Source organism: Epargyreus clarus, unplaced genomic scaffold (genome assembly GCF_041222505.1).
Source record: "Epargyreus clarus isolate Ecla_fem2 unplaced genomic scaffold, WU_Ecla_fem_2.2 ptg000007l, whole genome shotgun sequence".
Taxonomy (NCBI): domain Eukaryota; kingdom Metazoa; phylum Arthropoda; class Insecta; order Lepidoptera; family Hesperiidae; genus Epargyreus; species Epargyreus clarus.
The window spans coordinates 12,524,558-12,546,215 of NW_027332215.1; the positions used below are offsets into that span (position 1 = coordinate 12,524,558).

Here is a 21,658-nt window from a genome sequence, read left to right on the forward strand (position 1 = left end):
TACTTGATGAAAAAATGCTTAAACATATTGAAAACGAAATAAAAAAGTGTACATATTTAATACAAAGGCTAAGAAAGAGTGGAATAAATGCCTCATTAAAATGCAAGTGTTCTTTATCAATCCAGCCCTGAAGTGTGCTGAAAGAGTAGATCCCTCTAACCGACTCAATAGCGTTGCAAAATGTGTAGCTTAACATTTTTTTAAGATTTTTTAACCTAGGTAATATTGACTACAAGTTAGAATTCTATATTATCGTATGGCTGAAGAGATTGCGTTCGTAGTGTAGTAAAGTCTAGTAAACTGAAAAACAGTGAACATTGGGTTGTCTTTTCGAATCATTCTCCTCATTTACGTATGTATATATCCATTGTATAATGGCTCTAGATGCAACGAACCCTAATAATCGATAAATTGCACTTATAGAATTATTCGTAAGGAGCATGCGTGACAATGTTACCAGTGTCCAAGTAAATAAAACAAATACTGGTGGGTTTACTTATGGAATAAGCAGTTTTACGAAATTAATTTTGTATAGTTATTTTATTATTTATAGATGCTTAACATGATTAATTTAAACTATTATTACTTTATTAGTTTACATATTTTCGTGAAAAAGTACCCATTTCTTAAATTTTCCACCTTTTTCAAGCTAAGCTTCAGAGTCTTAACATATACATAACTACAAATCACAATTACCACCAAATTCGACTGATATTAAGTGACCTGTACGGAGTGTGAATCAAGAATCTCCAATAGCAAAAACCAAAATAATAACAGTACAAAAGTTTCTATTGGCTTAGAATTCTATGTACTGGTGGCATAATGTTCGTTCTTAGTCATCTGATACGTAGCTCAATGTGCTCTTAACATAATAAGTTTTTTCTATTATAGGTTTTTCGTTTGTAGGTAAGAACCAATAATATTCTCTAGGAAAAATATAGCCAATGTTAAACTCAAGAAAAAACTCAGATTTAAAAGAAAAGATGAGTAGAACGTGCTGATAGACACAGTAATAAAAAAGAAAATAGGTTTCATGTTTCATTTAAACAAGTTAATAAAGATAATGAAAATAGGAATAACTATAAAATTACAGACAGACAATTATATTGTATAGACATTACACGTGAAATCTACTATAAAACAGATTATTTTACAGTGGCAACAATTTTTGGTAAAATAGCGCCAACTGGTGGCTAATTTCGGTACCAACGTATTGATAATATCTTTCTCTGGATTAATGTTGTATTTTCTTGATGAAATTGTGATATTTGTTACATTTCATGAATTTCTGAAGTTATGTTTGTGATTTATTAACTACGAGCAGTAATTGATTACTAATCTTATCTCAATGTGTATGTTTTGTGGGAAATTCCTTTTAAAACCAATGACATTATATGAACTCGATGTGCGTTTTGGCCATTTTACTTGGCTTGCGTTGGTGATTCGTATATAGTCACGTGACCATAGTGGTTTTTGGATCAATGGCGCCAAACGATTGTTACAGAAAATGTAAGTAAAAAATGGAATATTTTAACATATTGAAGTAATGTAAAATGGCTGTACATCTATGTGTAAGATACATACATCTACAAAGGTTGCTAGATTCAATCGAAGTAGGGATGAAAATGATGCGTAGGACTCACGTCAATCTGGCAACAAAACAGTGCTGCTATCTATGTTGTCAATTTTGTTATGTAGTTTTAATGGAGACTTTCCGTGTGATAAATATTTACGGTTAAATCTGTTCAGAAATGGATTTAATGTGTCCTGTTAGTGTTAAAAGTAAGTTATTTCGTGTTTTATTTCTCATCGCACCGTTTTCGTGGACTGATTTCGACTTATAGCGGCTGCCGCTGTTCGTTAGTCTCGCAAAGAGCAATCCATTGGCCCGCCATACATTTTACTCGTGCAATAGTGAAACGTCAAAAGAGACTAATCTATATTTTCGATGGATTTTAACAATTAATCGTATGTTACAAGTTCAAATTGGATAATATCGTTCATTTTTTTAAATTGTTTAGATAAGTAAAGAGTAGTATCGATGTTCATTGAACATTGTAAAAATTCTAAATTGACATTTTACTCCATACGTCAAAAAGCATTTTTGTGTAGATTTATACTACGAAATTCGTGTTTTAAGGTTTTATTCCACATTCATTCGGAATATTTGCTCAATATTTCGCTTTTGAACATATTTGCGATACTTTTAAACCAATAAATATGCACTTTCGTGTCTGTTTTCTAGACATAGGTAATACAATACAAAGGTGTACACTTTATCAGTATTAGAAGATAGATATACGCGCGCAAGATGAGTTTTAATTGCGATTCTTCAAATAGATTGTATTTAATTTCAGGTTGTACCAGTTTTTGTTGTGCTATTACAAACTAAAGTGCTATCATGTAGTGAATGATGTGACATTTTACACAATGCTGCTGCCGCGCTCCAAGTGTAAAGTAGTGTGGGGATCGTGAACATGTAGGTTGTGAACTAAATAACCAAGATGTCATTACGAGGCACCAAGCGGGCGAGTGGGGTGCGCGGGGAGGAGGCGGGCACATCCAAGCGCCGCCGGATGGACCCCGAAGATGCACTCTGGCAACTCCGTCCAGTTAGTGACCTCAAGATGTCATCCATATATAATAGAAGTGCTTCCGAGGCACCTGCAGAACTATTCAGGTTGGTGCGCTCTATATAGTTTCAAAAATCACTATTACGAACAGTGGGGATTACAATGAATTTCTTATAACTCTGTCGTTCTGGTTATTGTTGATTAGTTTTTTTTGTCAGAACTAAAATTTTGCAGCATTATATTCTACATCTAAATGTAACGTTAAGAAAAGATTGTAAGACAATTGTCAATGTGATTCATGGCCTAAAAATCCTCAATATGAGGTACACAATTTACTGAATGTGGTCAAAGAAATAGTTGGTGTAAAAATAATGAAATCAAATAATATAATGATGAAAAGAAATATATTATATCTATGCGAGCCATTATAATCCCTTTGTCTAGTGCAAAGTATATAAGGTAAGGCTTAATAGAAATTTAGTAGTTGAACATTATAAAATAGCAGTTAATTTTGAATGTGTTATGTGTTTGAAATGCTCATGCGTAATTTTTATATACAATATTGTAACAGTAAGTGTCAAGTCTAGTTAAATGTAAAAAAGCAGCAGTGAACTGCAAAGATTAAAAAAGCCAATTGCGTTTTAAATGCATTTGCAAATGTTAATTCTGTCAATATTGCATATGCAATTTTTACGTTCCATGGCAACTTGCTAATGCTGTTTCGAGAGATGTGCGTGATATATACATGCACATGCTGGCGTTTAATGACAAAGCTTGCATTGGCAATTACAGATATTAGTACATATATTTGTGTATGTAATGTTTAAAGGACATCATCCTTCAGTGAAATGAATGGACTTGACATTTAATTATGCTACTTAATGATGTTTACTATTTTACATTTGCAGAAAAGATAAATTTTGAATTTTCTTTGCATCATAATTAGGATTTTTATCTTTTCTGTAATTAGTAGCATATACACTACATACTATATGAAATAATGTACAAAGTTGTTACTTGCACACAATCATGATACCTCACATTAATATTATAGAAAATTACTAATATTTTGTTACATGTTCGTTATTACATTACTTTCAAAATTTAAAATTTATCCAACATTTCATATTTTTTATATATTGTTGTAGTTTACAAAATTATGAGCAATTAAATGTATCATGAGGATAAATAGTTTGTAACAAAATTATAAAGCTGTGCATTAAAATTCGACCAGAAGGTTTCCAGAAGGTTTAATGATGTGCTTTTCATACTTTGACTATTTGATTTCGATAATATTCAATATTATAAATAATTACAATAAAAATTATCTCATTGCATATATATGTATACAAACTGTGGCAATATCACAAGGAGGGCCTGTCGTAGATGTGATTTAGGATGCAGCACGCTTGCCTTCAAGATGCTTATTTACTCATACCGAAGATTTGGAGCAATCCAGGAAAGTTACATTTTGTATTTATTCAATTATACATGAACTATTACTACTTAGTAACTTTTTGATTTGCATTTCTGAGAATGAGCAATGCTATGCGTTTTTTAGGATTATTAGCTCGCTGTGCACGTTGCGCAAATTTCATTTATCAGTTTTAGTTTCAGAAATTGGTAAAGTGCAAATAATTTGGGAAATCAAGTCACATGTTATAAATACGGTACAAAAAAAATGAGACCAATTGCTAATACTGATATAAACAATTGTTATGTATTAGGTACATTAGGTATAACTGATATGTAAGATCTTATGTTGCTATATTCTGATTAAAGCAGTTTGTTTTAGTGATACTTAAGTGTTCATTCCTATCAATAGGATATCCTAATGATATTCAAAAGTACAAAGTATCATTTCTTCATTTTTACATTTATTTGCTTTACATTTAGTTTTTTACAACTGTTCTATAACTAAAATAATTATTGCCACCGGGCCTCTGGTGGGAGTATGTTTGCAATTGTAGCAACCCAACTAACCTTTATGGCAATAATGTTACTTTTAAAAAGATTTTACAAATTTATGTATATTTTTATTTTATTTCTTAATTATGTGCATTTTTTTGCGAATTTTAAAATGTTTTATAAAAAAAGCTGGTTGTGATATACATATTTTCCAAGAAGCAATAATTTCTTCCTTGTGTTCCTGTGAGCCCACTTATATGTTTGTTAAGTTATGTCGATTTTGCTTATGCTTTCTTTTTACAGATTTCATTATTATCCTTGCTTATTATTTGAAACAAAATATTGATAGTGGTTTTTTTTACTCTTATTTGTACCGTCCATTGTATTGATGTGTATAATTCAATAATAATTGCATAAGATATAGGTTCAATGAAATATTTTCCAAAGTTTCTGGTGTCATAAATATTAACGGCAATAGATGTCTAGACAATGCTAGAAGCTTCTATTTAGCCTTTTCTATAAGTACATTTTGTACTTTGTTCATTGAGTAGATCTATAAATTAGTAACACAACTTAAACAAAGGTAAGGGATATATATTTGAGATAGTTAGCCCTTTTTATTTTACCTATTAAATTATTCTTTCTCTGCTACTTTAGTCTTACTTATCTTTGTGTTTCATTATTAGGTACTATTAATGTGACACATAATAGAGTTATAAAATCACTAAACATTTCACAATAAACTTTACAGGAAAGATCTCATCAGTGCTATGAAACTTCCGGACTCGGAACCACTAACGTCTAGCGAGTACTGGGTCATCACTGATACATGGAAGCAAGATTGGGAGAGGGGTGTACAGGTGCCTGTAAATCCTGATTCACTCCCTGCACCCAAAGTAAAAATCATTGACAATCCATATCCACCTGGTTTTCAACCATTCAAACTGTAAGTGAAATTTTGAACAACTTAGATAATTCAAAGAAACTGTAATAAAAATGAAAAACGACATAATACATATGTTCTATGTTACAGACCCAAGGATAAATACATTCACCTAACACGTGACGGTAATTACCTACCTGACAAACATTATCTAAGCAGCACTCCAGCTCGTGCAGAGGCTGCCTGCAACTACGATTTGGACGCTACAGATACTGCGTGGCTGAAATTACTGAATGCTGAAAGGGCAAGGGCTGGTGCACCTTCAGTATCAGAAGATCAGCTAGAGAAGGTTATTGAGGAACTCGAGGTATTTGAAGTTTTTTTTACTGATTTCACAGACATGATCAAATATTTTTACATTTTCCTTGCTATGGTAGAACAGTATATAATAAAATATAGTAATGATAATTATATGTGTGCAATAGGAAAAGTGTCAACAAATACTAAATATGAAGGTTTTTGAACTTCGATTGTTTAGGCTACGACGACAACGACGACGACGATGAGATCCGAACTCGTGATTTACGCCCGTTAGTCATAATTTTTTCTTTTTTTTTTTATCAAAGTTCCAAGACAATTATTGTAGGCAATAATTGACAAATTTTGTATTACAACAAAACGTTGTTTTATACATAATTAGCAGGACCCAATAGACTTGTGCTGTTAATATATCAAAAAGCACGAATGGCGTATTTACTTGTAATTTCGGAGTGCTATTACTATCAATTTACAATATAATACAGTAAATTACTACCAGTTTTTAAATACCTAAATTACCAAAAGTGCAGAATTTCTCGAAGAGCCGATAAACTATATAGTGTAATATACGCACCAGTTTACAAGAGTTTCCTGCCCCGTCCCCTCCATCTGATTTCCGTTACCGTACATCCGACTAGATGCTTGACAACTGCACAAGTTCTAGAAATACTGCAAAAAAAGGAAAGTCACGGGCAAAACTAGCTAGAACAAGATTTAATCAATTAAAATATGAAAATCAAATATTGTTTTCTTTAAAATATTGTTTAATATATTTTAAAGCAAATTTCATATATGAATATAAATAAAAATTGACCACCAGAATTGATGTTAAATATACATTTTAATTATTAAAAAATGGTATTTTTTTAATGCAGATGTGTTTGCATAGAGAACCCTATGTAATCTTGTGACTCTAGTACTCATAATGCTGTCAAATACACCTTGTACATAAGAATAGCGTTTGTAGCGTAAGAATACTACCAACTAATAAATAATCGAACATCAATGTCTATGCATTTTGTTCAGTCGATATTGCCTGTATTATATATGTCCGGTGGCATATCTATAACAAATATACTATTTATTACATATAGCACTCATTATGGAGTTGAAGAGACAAATAAATACAACGCAATATAATATATTTAGTATTGCCCATAAAACTATTGCAAAGTGATATAGTATTAACTTTCAACAACTACGTTATTAATGTTATTGTATACAAATAATTACATTTTTGAGAACACTTATCTTACTTTATCACGATATTTGACTTATGAACAAAATATATTTTTTTTTATGTAAACTGCAATGATGAACTTATGAACTGTAATACTTTAATGAAGATATGAGGGGGAGTTAAAGTAGACTTGATGTTAAAACTGTTATGGTCTTAGATTGTTAAATTACATGTATCCATCTAGTTTTGTATACTACTACGTGTGTCACATCTACTGTCTGCTATAATTTGGCCGCTCATAGAATGCATACCTGACAGATCGTGTCCGAATTACCTATGTATCTTTGTAGTGGCGTCGAATATATGAGAAAATATTTATTTAGTTTTAATTTGCCGTACGAATGGAAAATATAATTGAAAACATTACTTACCTCAAATTATAATAAACAACATAATTTGGCGCTAAGTTTAATGTTAAATATATACGACTTGAACGAAATACTAATAAATCAGTATTGGAACGACTTATTTTTAACACCGTATGACGTTGTTATAAGGTTATGTCAATTGATGATTTTTGTACGATAGTTTCAATGCCTAATGTATTGATATCTGTAGTTTTGACTTTTTACTAACTTTATTCTGAAAAACTGTGTGTATTAAATATTGTATGTTTCAAAAATAAAAATAAAATATAAAATAAAATACAGAATTACTATAAAATAGCAAAGCACCCCACGCTTTTAGAACCACAACATTAATTCTAGTCAACCATTTTATACTTATATTAAGAATTATTTATTACTTTTTAGTTTGATTAACAATAAAAACGTGGTTTTAGTTTTTTACACGCTTTTATTAGCTTGACCTGTATGTATGTAACGGAATCTTTGAACTCGATTTTTAACCACTTTAACCAGTCAATTGAATTCAAAGTTTTAAACAATTAGCAAGAACCGTTGACTATATCATAAGAAATAAATATCAAAGAATATGAAAGCAACATTTTCAAGTACTTAAGTGTATATGTGACATTTTAGGAGGCAATAAAATCAGAAATAGGAGGAATTTATTCACCCGACTTTAACCTTATTTCAGAGCCTGCATATATATATTTATCCTTAAAGAAAGTGCTTTTGTGCCAATCAATTCATATGGAGACAAATTCCTTGATAAAGTCTACCATCAGCTAGGACAAGCTCTCAAACAAAATTTCCTAATCTGCTACTGGTTTCAGGCCTAGTAAAACTATTATATTAATTTAGATAATTAAAAATAAAAATCGTTTCAATAATTATTGATTCTATTACATGTATTATAAATAATCAAACAGTTTCAATAAACATTATTGCGACTTTTTACTCTTCTTAATAGGTTGAATGTAATGACAAAATCTTATATTTGAGAATGGAAATCAAATCATACTGAAAACCTTTCTATTAATTAGACTAATCATGACAAAATGAGTTTTGTTTTTATTTACCTTAACGTAATTAAAATCGGTATAAAAATTAATGAATATATGTGTACTGACTATGGTAAAACGTTTAAATTAATATCTGTATTGTTACAGGTGCGTACTTGGGATAAAATCCAGGCCATCATGAAGTCTGAAGAAGGATTAGGAATCGAATACGACGAAAACGTCATTTGCGACGTGTGCCGATCCCCAGATTCGGAGGATGGCAATGAGATGGTGTTTTGTGATTCATGCAACATTTGTGTGCATCAAGCTTGTTATGGCATTACTGTTATCCCAGATGGTAAGTATAATGTTTTTTATTTTAAAAAGTATGTTTTAAAAATTAGGTTAATGATGATAAATATGTTTTTATTGTAATATTTACGAAGGCAGTAATTATAACCTAATGGTTATGTCTAATGCTTGTGTTACAAGTTCTTACTTGATTTTCTAGGAATTTTGACTTTAGGAAGTGATTGGCCCATTAGAAGTTAGCTATCATTTGACAAGAAGGAAAGAACACATATCTGAGTTCCTCTTAAGATTCTCAAATGTGAAGTCTAACTAAATACTTAACACATGCTTACATTGGGAAGTAACCATTACTATTTTTGTTGATTAATTAACTATTTGTCTTTAATTACAGGTCAGTGGCTATGCAGACCTTGCGGCGCTGGCGTAAAACCGACTTGTGCTCTCTGTCCCAATTTGGGAGGAGCTATGAAGTGTACACCGTCAGGCCACAAGTGGGCCCACGTAAGCTGCGTTCTTTGGATACCCGAAGTTTCTATTGGTTGTGCCGAAAAAATGGAACCTATAACCAAAATAACTTCTATACCAGCTTCTCGTTGGTCCTTAGTGTGTGTATTGTGTCGCGAACGAAAGGGAGCTTGTATTCAATGCTCAGTGAAGACTTGCAAAACAGCATATCACGTAACATGTGCATTTAAACACGGATTGGAAATGCGGGCAATAATTGAAGATGAAAATGCCGATGATGGTGTTAAACTGAGGTCATACTGTCAAAAACACAGTGTGAATTCTAAGAAGGAGAAGTGTCCCGGTTCTGGGTCGGAGGAGGAAGAAGTAAAGAGGAAACGTCGTAAGGATATGACTTCAGAAGAAAAGACGCAGGCTAGGGCCGCGCGCCTACAGGAAATTGAACGCGAATTTGATCGACATGTCAGCGTTAAAGATATAAGTTCGCATCTACTGGAAGTTGATCAGGATGCCATTAATTATATCTACAATTACTGGAAATTAAAAAGGCGGGCAGGGCACAATCGTCCTCTGCTGCCACCTAAATCGGATGATAATGAGCTTCTAACACATAGGCAAGAGCAAGCTGATCTCGACAAGATGAAAATGTTTGTCCAACTGAGACAAGACCTAGAGAGAGTGCGTAATTTGTGTTATATGGTAAGCAGGCGCGAAAAGCTTTCCCGTTCATTCTTTCGTATGAGAGAACAAACTTTTCACAAGCAAGTGGCTGTATTGTCATCTGAGCAATCCATGCCCGGACCAGATCTACAAGCTATTATTGAAGCAAATCATGGGCCCTCTATTTATGATAGGCTGTATTCTCATCCAAATGCTCCAGATCACAAGAATGGCTTTGAAGCTCTTCTTGCACGTATTGCACCACAAGAGGCCACTGATGAGAAGAAGCCTACAAGAGACAGAAATGGTCTAGTTAAAGGACAAAAATCGACAAACCCTTATAAAAAACTTTATGCTAATGGATTACGTCGAAGTGAGAGTATGTACAGTGGGCTTTCGAGCGAAGAAAGTGCCCCAGAAATAAGTCGATCCACAAAATATCGCGGCAGAGCTATTGGCTCTAGCACGGATGACGATGTTAAGAAAAATATTACATCACCAAAGAAGAAGGTGTCTCCCAAAGCTAAAGCTAAAAAGTTGCCGAAAAAACCTGAAAGGAAGAAGAAGAAAGTGCCGCAATCCAAAGCTTTGATTGAAAGTAGCAGTGAAGACGAAGCAATTAAATCTAGAATGAAAAAAGATAGATCACGCAGCAAGACACTGCAACAAATGGAGAAAGAGATGACTGCTGGAAAAATGGGTCAGTCAGGATCAGATAGTGATGATTTGATGCCAATGAGAACTACAAGGAACAATAAGTTTCCAATAGACATATACTCAGATAGCAGTGATGAGATGTCTGCTAAAGAAGTTTTTAAACCACAGAAAGTGGAAAAAGGAAAACCTGAGAAGAAGGCAGAGAGGGGACGACCTCCTAAATCGCCTAAAGATAACGATTCCCAACAATCATTACCTAGAACTAAGGCTGCAATGAAAGAGTTCATTCCCTCACAGAGTGAAAAGAAAACACCTGCTGCTGATGACAAACCTCCACCTAAGAAAAGGGGACGAAAACCATCAAACAAAGAGAAGAAACCACCAATGTCTAAGTCTAATGTCTCAGAAGATGAAGCTAAATTTAAGGATGACATTAAATTAACTAAGCAGAAGGATAACCCATCTGATTTGATCGTGCCTCAAAGGCAAGCAGCTAAAAAAGCTTCTGAAAATATGAGATCCACAGTTGTTAAAAAAGATGAACCTGGAAGTGAGAAACCAGTTAGTGGCGATGACATGAAAATGAAGCCTAAAATAAAATCAAGAGGTAAAGAAGCGAAGGAAATCCTTGCTAAAGTTGTAAGGAAAAAATTAAATAAGGATCATGAGAAAGAACCAATTGCTTATGTACCACAAAGGCAAGCAGCTAAAAAAGCAGCTGCTCATATCAAGAGCGGACTAGGTACTAAAGCTCCTGTCCCAGAAAACACGGAGGGTGGGGATAAAAGAAAAGATAGTGAGAAATCCGACTCTACAAAATTATCTCCCAAGAAGGATGAAGTGAAACGTTCTAGGACTCCACAAAATGAAAGTTCTAGCTCATCTTCAGGCACCAGCAGTAGCAGTTACACGTCGTCGTCCAGTTCTGACGACGAACCGGAAAAGGCAACCACAATGAAACCAACTGCTAAGGCACGCGAAATTAAACCAGCTATCAGAAAGCCTTCAATGTTCTCACCACCTGGGACCAGGCCACTGGACTTGCCCTTTCTTGTCAAGGTGTCAAGACCATTGTCTTCAACAAGCGCCTCGAGCGATTCTGAGAGCTCTAGAGGGTCGAGATTCTCTGGATCCGAAAGCCCATCTCCTAAACGCCCACGGAGACGTCGAAAAGGCAAAAGCATCTCTATTGATGTATCCCCTCGCAAGGCCCCTGACAAGAAGCTTAAAACTTCCGAACGGGAGTCCGAGTGCAGGGTATCATCACCGATTATTGAAAGAGAGGAATCAAACCGACCCAGCGTTGCGCGTGCTGCCACGCGTGCTCGGACCAGAAGCACTACTACAAGCGGAAATATGCCTAATAAGTTTGACCCCCGACCGAGAAAATCATCTAAAGACGACATCAGTATTGCCTCTACATCAAGTAAAACTCCCAAAGAGAGCAGCCAGCCCAGTAAACTTCCAACTCCGAAGCGGAAAGCGGACGAGGAGATAAAGAAAGATATAAAAGAGGTTGCGTCATCTGTGGATATTTCCAAAAATGATAACAAGAACAAGTGTGCAAAACCTAAGGTGCGCAGTGTTTCCGTTGAAGGCAAAGAAAAGATAAAATCTCCTGAAATTGAAATCCCATCTGTGGCTAAAATAAGTCCAAGGAAAAGTACAGAGACCAAACACAAACTCCTTTCTAGCAGGAGAATGAGCGTGAGAGATATTCCAGTAAAAGATACCCATACCTTATCTGGAGAAGTATCCGATCCTATTCCTAAAACCAGACGACTAAGTAAATATGAAAGTTCTGTTTCGGATTGTCGTAGTCTGTCACCTGTTAAAAAAATAAATATAACTACTGAACGTTCACCACAAAAATCTGCTATGAACATTCTCGATAAGAAAATAACCTACACTGTCGGTGACGACTTTGGAGAAAATGATAAAAATTGGCCAAAAGCTCCACAGAGCCCAAAAATTACGCTGCCGCCTGTCGAAAAGCCTGGGGGTCATGACAATTACATGACTGAAGATAAGTCGATGGACTCTGATTCTGCTGATAAAAATAGCATTAAAATGATAGCTAAAATTCAAGCTAATCTGAATGAAAATACTATGATCAAATCGCCGAAAACTCCTATGGATGCACGAACAATTACAATGGATACAATCGAGGTTGATAACCCAATTGTACGAAAACGTAGATGCTCAATTTTGGATATAGAGAAGAAATTTTTGAATCAAGACACAAATCTTGTACAGGGTGTAGAAATTTCAAAGAGTGCGAAAATTCCTTCAGCCGTCAATCAATTTCCCAACCGAGCAATGTTTTCGCCCCAGTCTAAAGATAATGAATACTTTGCATTTGATGTGATGGCTGTTGATGATGATTTCAATCACGAGGACATGATAAAACCATTTACGTCTTATCCAGAATTCTTCTTCAAAGAAGATACCAAGGATCAAGGGGCACAGGAGACCTTAAATTTGGTTGATAGGCTTAGAATGCAACTGAGCACCAAAAAGCCACCATCAGTTAATTCTCAGGACGATATAGACGTTGGTGCTGAAGGTGATGATAGAGAACAATTAATCGAAGACCATAGGGGCACCCCAAGAGCAGATAATACCGAACATGAAATTCCACTTCCAATTAAAAAGAAAAGTATCACGCATACAGAAGTACATGACAAGACATCTCATTCTACAGAAGAAACAGACTCTGCAGTACTTGACAATGAATCTTCTATGTTAACATCAAGAGACAGTTTAAACAAGAACGCTCAATTTGTTTCTATTGAAAATAATGATAAATGGTCAGACATCCCATTACCTCCGAATGATCCTCCTTGCTTGGGACACATGGACGAATCCAAGTATGATATGCCGAGCGCCTACGGCGAAGATGGAAAGGAACCCAATACTCAGCAATCAGATGTGCGGTCTGTATCTGAAATTGGTGATACAATATCTTTATCAAAGCAAAGCGACGATTCGCAATCTTTATCGGTTGTCGATCACTCTGTACACAGTAATGACGTAGAATTGACCCAAGATAATCAAAATTATGAAAACAACAATTCAGTGATACATTCAGATTGTGCAACAATATCATCTCCATATCAAGAATCAAAATGGAGAGAAAGTAAAATAACTACGCGGAGATCTTCAGCTTCTAGTACAAATTCTGAGGCATCAATTTGTTCACAGAAAGTGACTATGAAATCCCATATTAACACCAGAGAACTACATCCAAGCACTCTGCCTTTGCCTGAAATAGATCCATATCCACCGTTGCCGCCATATCCTTGTCGAGTGGATCCACAGTTGGCTTCATTTACAAGTTATCCTTCAGAACCGTCACCATTTTTGGGCGCAATAGGATCTTTACCGCTATTTGCAGCAGGTGCTTGCGCGTCATCACAATTGCCATTGCCCTCGCCTGCACCAGGACTTTATGCTCCTGGACTCGCATACCATGGTGCGCCTCTTATACCACCATTGCCTAAACCTGCATTTACTACGTTGTGTGCCGCAGCGTTTACCTCATCTTCTCAAAATATAGCTCTGACCACCGCTATGATAGCTCCTCCGACTCCAAAGCCACTAGATTCTCCTCGAGATGATAATGATGTGACATCTGGAAGTGACAAAGCATCTATACATGTTGTATCCAGTCCGAGCATAAGTGTGGACTCTTATAATGATGCCAGTAACACTAGGGCTCCTACCAAGTTATCGAATGACAGCGATGAAACGAATTTAAGCTCAATTACGCAAGAACCTAAATCTCCATCGAAATCAATCAAGTCTATGACCAGATTCCCAGGAAAATCTCCTGGTAAAAGCCCAGACATATCACCAAAACAGAGTGATTCAAGCAAAAGCAGCAAAAGATCAAGTAATAGAAGTAGTAGGAGTCACCGCGGCCGTGGGCGATCTAAGAGTCGTGGACATGGATATTCCTCTACTGACTTTTCAGGTAATTCTATTCGAAGTAAACTAGTCGGAACAGTGTACGACTTTGACGAAGAAATTGCTAATGACGGAGTTGACATTAAATCACTAAGAGAAAGACGAAAATCGATCGAAGGAAGAGAAGATAGATCAGAACATTCTTATAAAGATTCATCGCAGTCTCCAAGTGTGGCAAGTCCTAAGCACACGAAGCGACCTGCGACAGAGACAAAGGAAGGCAAGCCTCCTACGCCTGAGGTTTCTGAACAATCACAGTCTCCAACAAATAAAACTTCTTCAGAACGTGCTGCAGGTTTTTCAGATGTAAGACCAGTTTTACCAGGACCTGTAGATATGCGAACGTATTCTTTCGAAAATCCTGCTCCTCCACCCAGCGATCCTATACACAGTCATCTGTTAGCATTTGCTAGTGGAACAGCAGAACAACAATTGGCCGATATAGATGAAGAAGTTGAAAAACAGCTCCATACAGAATTGATGGCTAGCAAGCCTGGACCTGGTTCTCCGCGAGCAGCAATGACTGCAGTGGTCAGTGAACCTATAAAAGAAACTTTTACGCCTCAACTACCAAAGGTCTCGCTCTCAGATTCTAGAAATCAGTTAAAAGTTAAAATAAAGGGCCCATTTTTGGATGCCAATTACTCCACAAGTTCAGTTCAACCAGTGGTTCCTCAGCCACCTCCACCCGTGCATGAGTCTAATATCAATCTTTTTAGTGCATCTAGTAGTGCCTCGTCGTCCATGATGACAGGGTCTACTAATTTGCGGCGTATGCGTAAAAAGGAATTACTTCGACAATACTGGACACAGGATATGAATATGGATGACCCAGCTAATACTTCAACAATAGGAGTACAACCTCCTCCGGCCGCACCCCAGCCTCTAGGCAGAGCTGTAATAACGATTCCGAAAGCTGTGGCTTCTATGACAAGTATACCTACAAGAGAAGATTATAAAATAACCGATACACCGGTTGAAAAGAAAAAACGAAAGACCACTAGTGGTCTGTCTCGAGAATTAAGACACTTGGAAGTTAGTATGAATGATGACGTCGATACATCAGATGATATGAAACTGTCAACGATAGCCGGCACATCTAGCCAAATGAATAAGAGGCGAGGACGTGTATCTAATACCAAGCCTAATACATCAAATGCTACATCTCCCGTTGCACCCAAACTTAAAATAAAAATACGTTCGAATGTTGTCCAACAAGTAAGTGAGGAACCACCAGGATTCCAATTCCGACCTCCGAAAAAACGATTAACAAGCAAACCTTTGCCCAACTTTAAAGATTTACGTCGCGAAAGCATGAAATACCGCCGCAAAGTAATGGCAGATTTCGAGGAGGACGAAAAGACAAAGAAATCTAAAACAAACAAAAGCGAAAAGAAGAAGAAGAAAAAAGATAAGAAAGATAAGGCTGAGAAGGAAAAGTTACGAGTGATAATCAGTGAAAATGAAAATGCAACAAAGTTGTTAATCAAGATAAAGCGAACAAAGGAAGAGGAGGGCAGTGAGCGAGCGAGCGGCAGCGGCGTCGCGGGTGCGGTCGCCGCGGCCGCCGCGGCGCCCGAGCCCGCCGTCGACCCCTTCGACTACGATCCCACTGCGCGCGACCCATTGGCCATCGACCCCCCCGTTGGCGCCGACAACTCGAGTGCTGTGCGTAAAGTGCGAACTGCTAAAGTGACCCCCATTCGGTTAAAATTGGCGCGTAGCTCCCAGGGTTCGGGTTACGTGATGAAGGAGACGAGTGAGGGGCCGTCGCCGAGCGGCGTGCAAGCGGCGGCGCCCGCGTCGCCCTTGCCCGTCGCTGTCAGTAAACATTGTGAAGTGAGATGATATAAACCGGCTAAAAAAAAGAAAAAGAAATCTAAACGGTGAACTCTCCAATAATTGAGTCAGCGTGTGATTACAGTGTACAGTAACTTTAACTAAGTATAAATGTCTGTATATTTTAAATATAATGTTACTTCTATCTATTAATGTAGCTAATCATATTATTTATTTGTATAAATGGGAAGCTCAATGTTTAACTTAGTTATTGTAAGGTGTAAAAATACTTTTGTGCATTGAGTGATGCACAAGTAAATCCTAAAATATTACAATATCACCTTTATATGTTTTGTTAATGTTATCTTTGTTTACTTTATGTGCCTCTTTATATTGAATCTCATTAACATAATTTCATAATATTTTGTTATCATGAAGAATATACATTTCTGATATAAAAAATCATATCATTATCACAATAGACATCACAGTCTTCTTATGTCCTACAAGTTATACTATTTTGTAGTCTTTACAAATAAAATTATTTTGTGATGTGGCTGGATATTGGATCACTTTTCACTTTGTATATCAATATGTATTTCAAACAAAAAATTCTCATTGATGTATTTTAAAAATTAAAAGTTTGTTTCATATTTATTTTGAAGCTGGACTTCAAAATTATGCTTGTCTTTATTATATTATTATCGTTCTATGATCTTATTAATTTCTTGTGTACTTGCCTGAGTGTTTATTGAATGTATTAAATCATAATTTATGCAATGTTATGACCAAATTTATTTATATTTAATTCTTAAATATCAAGATTTGTAATACTTATTTTTGTATGCGTATTTATTTGTTGTTGTTGGAAAGCTGATGAGTATATCCAACAATATAATGACATCCTTATTTCGATACTCTGTTAATTCCAGTTAGTGATTTTCGTTTCGTATTTTTAATATTTTAAGTAAGTTTCAAAGTGTTCAGCCGATTCACTGCCAGCCATTGTTTGAATTTAAACAATTTGTTATTAACATTTTCATTTCGCCAATAAATAATTAGTATCCACCAAAGATTTTTAACCATGGTTACTTTGCAGAAAGGGCATTATTAACTTTCACTGTTATCACATTAACTTACACATTGCTTGTGTATCATCTTGATTTAATTGGGAGAAATTTTGTTAAATTTTTATCCCATTAAATAGTACTCAGCAGTTACAATTCGAATTGACATATGATTAAAGCTTTTTTTTAGATATTTTACTGCATATGAAAAATAAGTAACTATATGTTTGCCTTTGCGTGAAGCAATATAGTTATATGAAAAATGTGTATTTTTTATAATTAAGTATATTTTTGTCTCAATTTGCATATCATTTTGACAAATATAATTATCAGTAAGGCTAATTTGAAATTTTAAAGGAACTGTATTGGACTGATTTATTTGCATATTTACTTTGGTGTAAGCAAAACATTCAATACTTTGTGCAATATTTGGCAATACTCATTGTATAGTCACGGTTGAGTGAACCTAGTTTGGGCTCTTAGTTGGTAAGTGCATCACAGTCACTCTTGTAGTAATCTTCATTGTAAAATCATTGCCTCACTGTAAATAATAATGCATACTCGTTCTCGTAGGACATTGAGCGACTACATTCATTTACACTTGAATATTTATGATCTGCAAAATCGAAAATAATAGATACGTGATTCTGTTGTGATCACTGCTCTATATTTATTTATGGTGCTATTTATTTTTTGTAGACATTCATGGATAATATAAATTAATCACATTTATAACTGATTTTAGTTTTAACCTCTTTAGGCCATAGATATATAATCAATGGAATTTTAAAATTAATTATTTTAAATATTTCACGGCCGATACTCTATTTCACAGCTAATGAAAATATTGGAGTCGCTCATTGCCGTATGGACAGCTTACTAAGTTATTATATATCTCTCTCGTAAGGTAGAACAAAAATTAATATTTCCGAATTTATCAAGTAAACTAAATATAAGTATATGATTAAGATACTTTTAAAGTAGCAAGGCTGGTTACAATCTTAGTATTGGTTGTTCGAATTTCGGGATACAAATATGGGCAGTAGCCACAAACACTAACATTGTAAATAGAGACATCTGTAAAAGTCGAACGACCAATAAGAAGCAGTTTGCATAATAAAATAATATGCCATACATTATTTCAAATCATTTATTTTTATGATTAATTGTAATTATTTGCTCGCACATAAAAATCGCAATTAAAGTGTAGGAATATTTTTATTAATCTGGGCTTAACCGTTTAAATTTATAAGATTATAGATTTAAATGTATTTGAATAATAACAAAGACATTAAATCGTAAAGAGTAAAATATAACATAATGTAAATAGGATTATACTGGGATAGCTCTTCTGTAAATATGACCTTAGGACAACATTTGGCAGTTTATTCGCAAATTCATTCTATCTTCTGGACATTTAAAACGCTACCTTTCCTTTATGTAACAAATCCAGTTTGACAATCTGCGAGTGTTAAAATATACTGTAATATTTTCGGTATTACGGTTAATCTAGCAACTCTACGTTTGTAATTACTAGTCTGAAAGAATAACATTTACACTTATGATCAATGTTCCTGTTTATTCCATGTTGTGCTCAATATTTAAAGCTTCGAAAAAAGTTCTTAAACATTAAAAGTTTTTTTGTTGTAACAACATTAGACTGTCGGACTAGTTTACGTTTCAACGTTGTAATAATTCAAAATTGAATGAAAATTTAAATTTTTGTTTTTTGCATCTCGGATGTTTAGTTAATGCGAGTGTTGATCATTTGTCGTAAATAATTGTCTTAAGGAAATCGAACAAAAAGCGCCATTAACCACATTTTGTCGATATTGATTCTTATTGAAACCCTCGCTTCATTTGGTCTTGTCCAGTTACATTCCAGTGTAGTCTTATGTTGTCCACTACTTATGGACTTCATGGTCATCCCTGTCTGTTTTCCCATTACTAGTAACGTATACTTCAATGTAAGTGGGCACTGCAGTAAATCAACCCCAAAGTCGAAGGGCGCTCTTCGATTGCATTGAATTGACCGGAAAAAAGTCTTATTGTCATCCTAAACGTTGAACAGAGATAATGTTATTTGATTACTGTTGTAGTATTATGAGTGGGAAATATTATTTTTTTAACGGCCCGACTGCTGTGATTGTTGGTTGCTAAAGTTGTTAATATTCGACCGTGTTAACAATGTAACTCAGCTGCTACTCAGCTGTTGTGGTCCTCCTTTGTGCTAATATTCAATAAATAATTTAAATTTTGCAATTTCTAAAATTATACGATGTCATCTTTACAAAACTGGAGATCGGCATTTAAATAACTATTTGATAGTAAAATTTTACACAATAGCATTTATTAAAAGTAAATATTTTAATCCGGTAACAAAACAGGAAGAAGAGAAACATTCCATAAATAAATTCGTATTAGTAAGCTTTGTTTTATTTGTAAATGTCTGGTAAATTATACAAAATTTACATACTTACAAGATCCTAAAAGTCGTAAAACGTCAGTTCGTACAACTTTAATTTTTGTCATCGCTTTCTGTTATATGCCAATAATAAGGTCAATAAGTATAACAATATCTGGTTAGTGAGTGTATAAAAATACTACATTCAAATATCAAATAAATCATAGATCAAGTTGCTAGAACACTCGTAAATGATTGTTAAACTAAAATTGTTTCTTAAAAGGAATTTGCTCTTAGGGAACGTTGTAAATAACATTCAAATCCAATAATCCATCATATCATGCGTGTGTAAAACTTTTAGTTGTCAAAGTTTGGCTTTAGGAGGACATATTGTAATTGCTAAGGGGTAAAAAATGTTCGGAATTTTATGATGACTGGACTCTTACTAGTTCGATCAACCGGACCAACAACCGAACTACTGGTACTGGACGAAATTTTACGCGAACCTATGAAAACACTTATTCATATGATTTATTTATTCTGTGGAGATCTTTAATTTCTATTAAAAAAAAAAAACGATTTTTCTTCACCGGTGTATATAGATCACGACTCTGTAGACGTACTGTTTTGTTTCCTTTAGAAATAATGTATAAACGTCTTGAAATGAGTAATACCACCTAAAATTATGCCATCGTCTGGATTCGAAATATTAGTTTCTTTATGGTTGCCTTATTTAACTGTATGTTTACTCTGTGTTATCAAAGTGTTTAATTTTACTGTGGGCTTATAATTACTAGAATATCCAAGAAATCTTTTGTAAAATATCACATTTCAAACATAACCATTTGTTACCATAAATTACAAATAACTCATAATATTTATTATTAACTAATATTACCGACAACGGAAGTCATAGTAACTTATGTACATAGATTTGTGTAATAATGTATAAATTATTCATTTTTAATTTATATATATATCGATCCTTAAGTTATTACTTTAAGTGAGACTGTCCTATCAAATTTATTTTGTGCTTACATTTGTGAACAGTTTGTCCGACTTATACTTACCATTGTTTTTCACTAATTTTAATATGCAGGATTTTTTTCATTGTATTATCTTGTACAAATTCGGTGTTTTAGCGCTCCATTTATTCTGATTATATAAATATTATAAATGTCTACTTTGATAATTAACTATTATTCCTTGTAAAATATTTTGTGATTACGATCTTACTCAGCGCGGGCTCGGAGCAAGTAACACTTGTAAATACATAGTTGGTAATAACAATATTAATATAATATAACTTTAATGATGGACGTTAGTGCGAGCGAAGTTCTCGAAGAACACGTAGCGGCGGTTAGAACGCTATGAATCGATATTGTTTGCGGTCGTGTAGTGTAATTGACGAACCCCAAAGTAGAGCTTAATTGTAATATGTAGTCATTTTGAATATTATTTTATAAATCGTAGCGTAATACGATAATATTTCGTGTATTTAGTCATAGACGATGCATGCACTAACACATATGTAAACAATGTTTTAAAATGAGTATAAACTTATACTAAGCCGATAAGCACTATGCTTAAGTTGCAAATTTGTAAATATCAGTAGGTATTGTCATTCTTAGTGGCAATTAAATGTAAGCCTTGCTCAGAGCCCGGCGTCGCTGCCGCGAGCGGCCACGCTACCGTTGCTGTCGCTGACGTTACGAAGTCAAACAGGATTTAGATAAACAATGGTAAATACCTAACCACAGGAAATGATCTCGGGGATTTCATTTCCAAAAGCCAATGATCTACTACATAATTGTCGAAATACTCCATACTAATGTGAGTAGGCACTTGAAAGGACTAGTCTATATAATTTTCAGGCTGTGCTGTGTTAGCCGCGGAATAATGAAGCGCATATATTCTCGGAGAAATCAATCCATGACGTGATTCGAATGGTTTTAAACATTTTGTGAATTGGTTTTAAACTAATTAAAATCTTTCGGTAAATCGTTAGGCTTTGTATATAACATATTGGTGACCTACTGATCTCGTTGAAGCCTATAAATTATATTGAAATTATCTGT

General features: G+C 34.6%; 1 protein-coding gene across 2 annotated transcripts; it reads left to right on the forward strand.

Annotated features, from left to right (window-relative positions):
* The first annotated feature begins 1,229 nt into the window (after positions 1 to 1,229).
* rno (PHD finger protein rhinoceros) lies at positions 1,230 to 19,701 on the forward strand. Of its 2 annotated transcripts, none has more exons than XM_073074704.1 (6): positions 1,230 to 1,509; positions 2,358 to 2,680; positions 5,233 to 5,427; positions 5,515 to 5,731; positions 8,436 to 8,625; positions 8,971 to 19,701. In XM_073074704.1, exons 2-6 carry the CDS (start codon positions 2,505 to 2,507, stop codon positions 16,176 to 16,178), a joined length of 7,986 nt encoding a protein of 2,661 aa, XP_072930805.1. In that variant the 5' UTR covers positions 1,230 to 1,509; positions 2,358 to 2,504; the 3' UTR covers positions 16,179 to 19,701. The 2 variants fall into 2 exon arrangements, with proteins under 2 accessions (XP_072930805.1, XP_072930806.1); XM_073074705.1 differs by lacking the exon at positions 1,230 to 1,509 and adding an exon at positions 1,698 to 1,782.
* Positions 19,702 to 21,658: the final 1,957 nt, after the last annotated feature.

Coding starts and splice junctions, on each gene's coding strand:
- rno (XM_073074704.1), top strand. CDS start 2,505: ATGTCATTACGAGGCACCAAGCGGGCGAGTGGGGTGCGCGGGGAGGAG. Junction 2,681..5,232: donor GCACCTGCAGAACTATTCAG/GTTGGTGCGCTC, acceptor TAAACTTTACAG/GAAAGATCTCATCAGTGCTA. Junction 5,732..8,435: donor AGGTTATTGAGGAACTCGAG/GTATTTGAAGTT, acceptor GTATTGTTACAG/GTGCGTACTTGGGATAAAAT.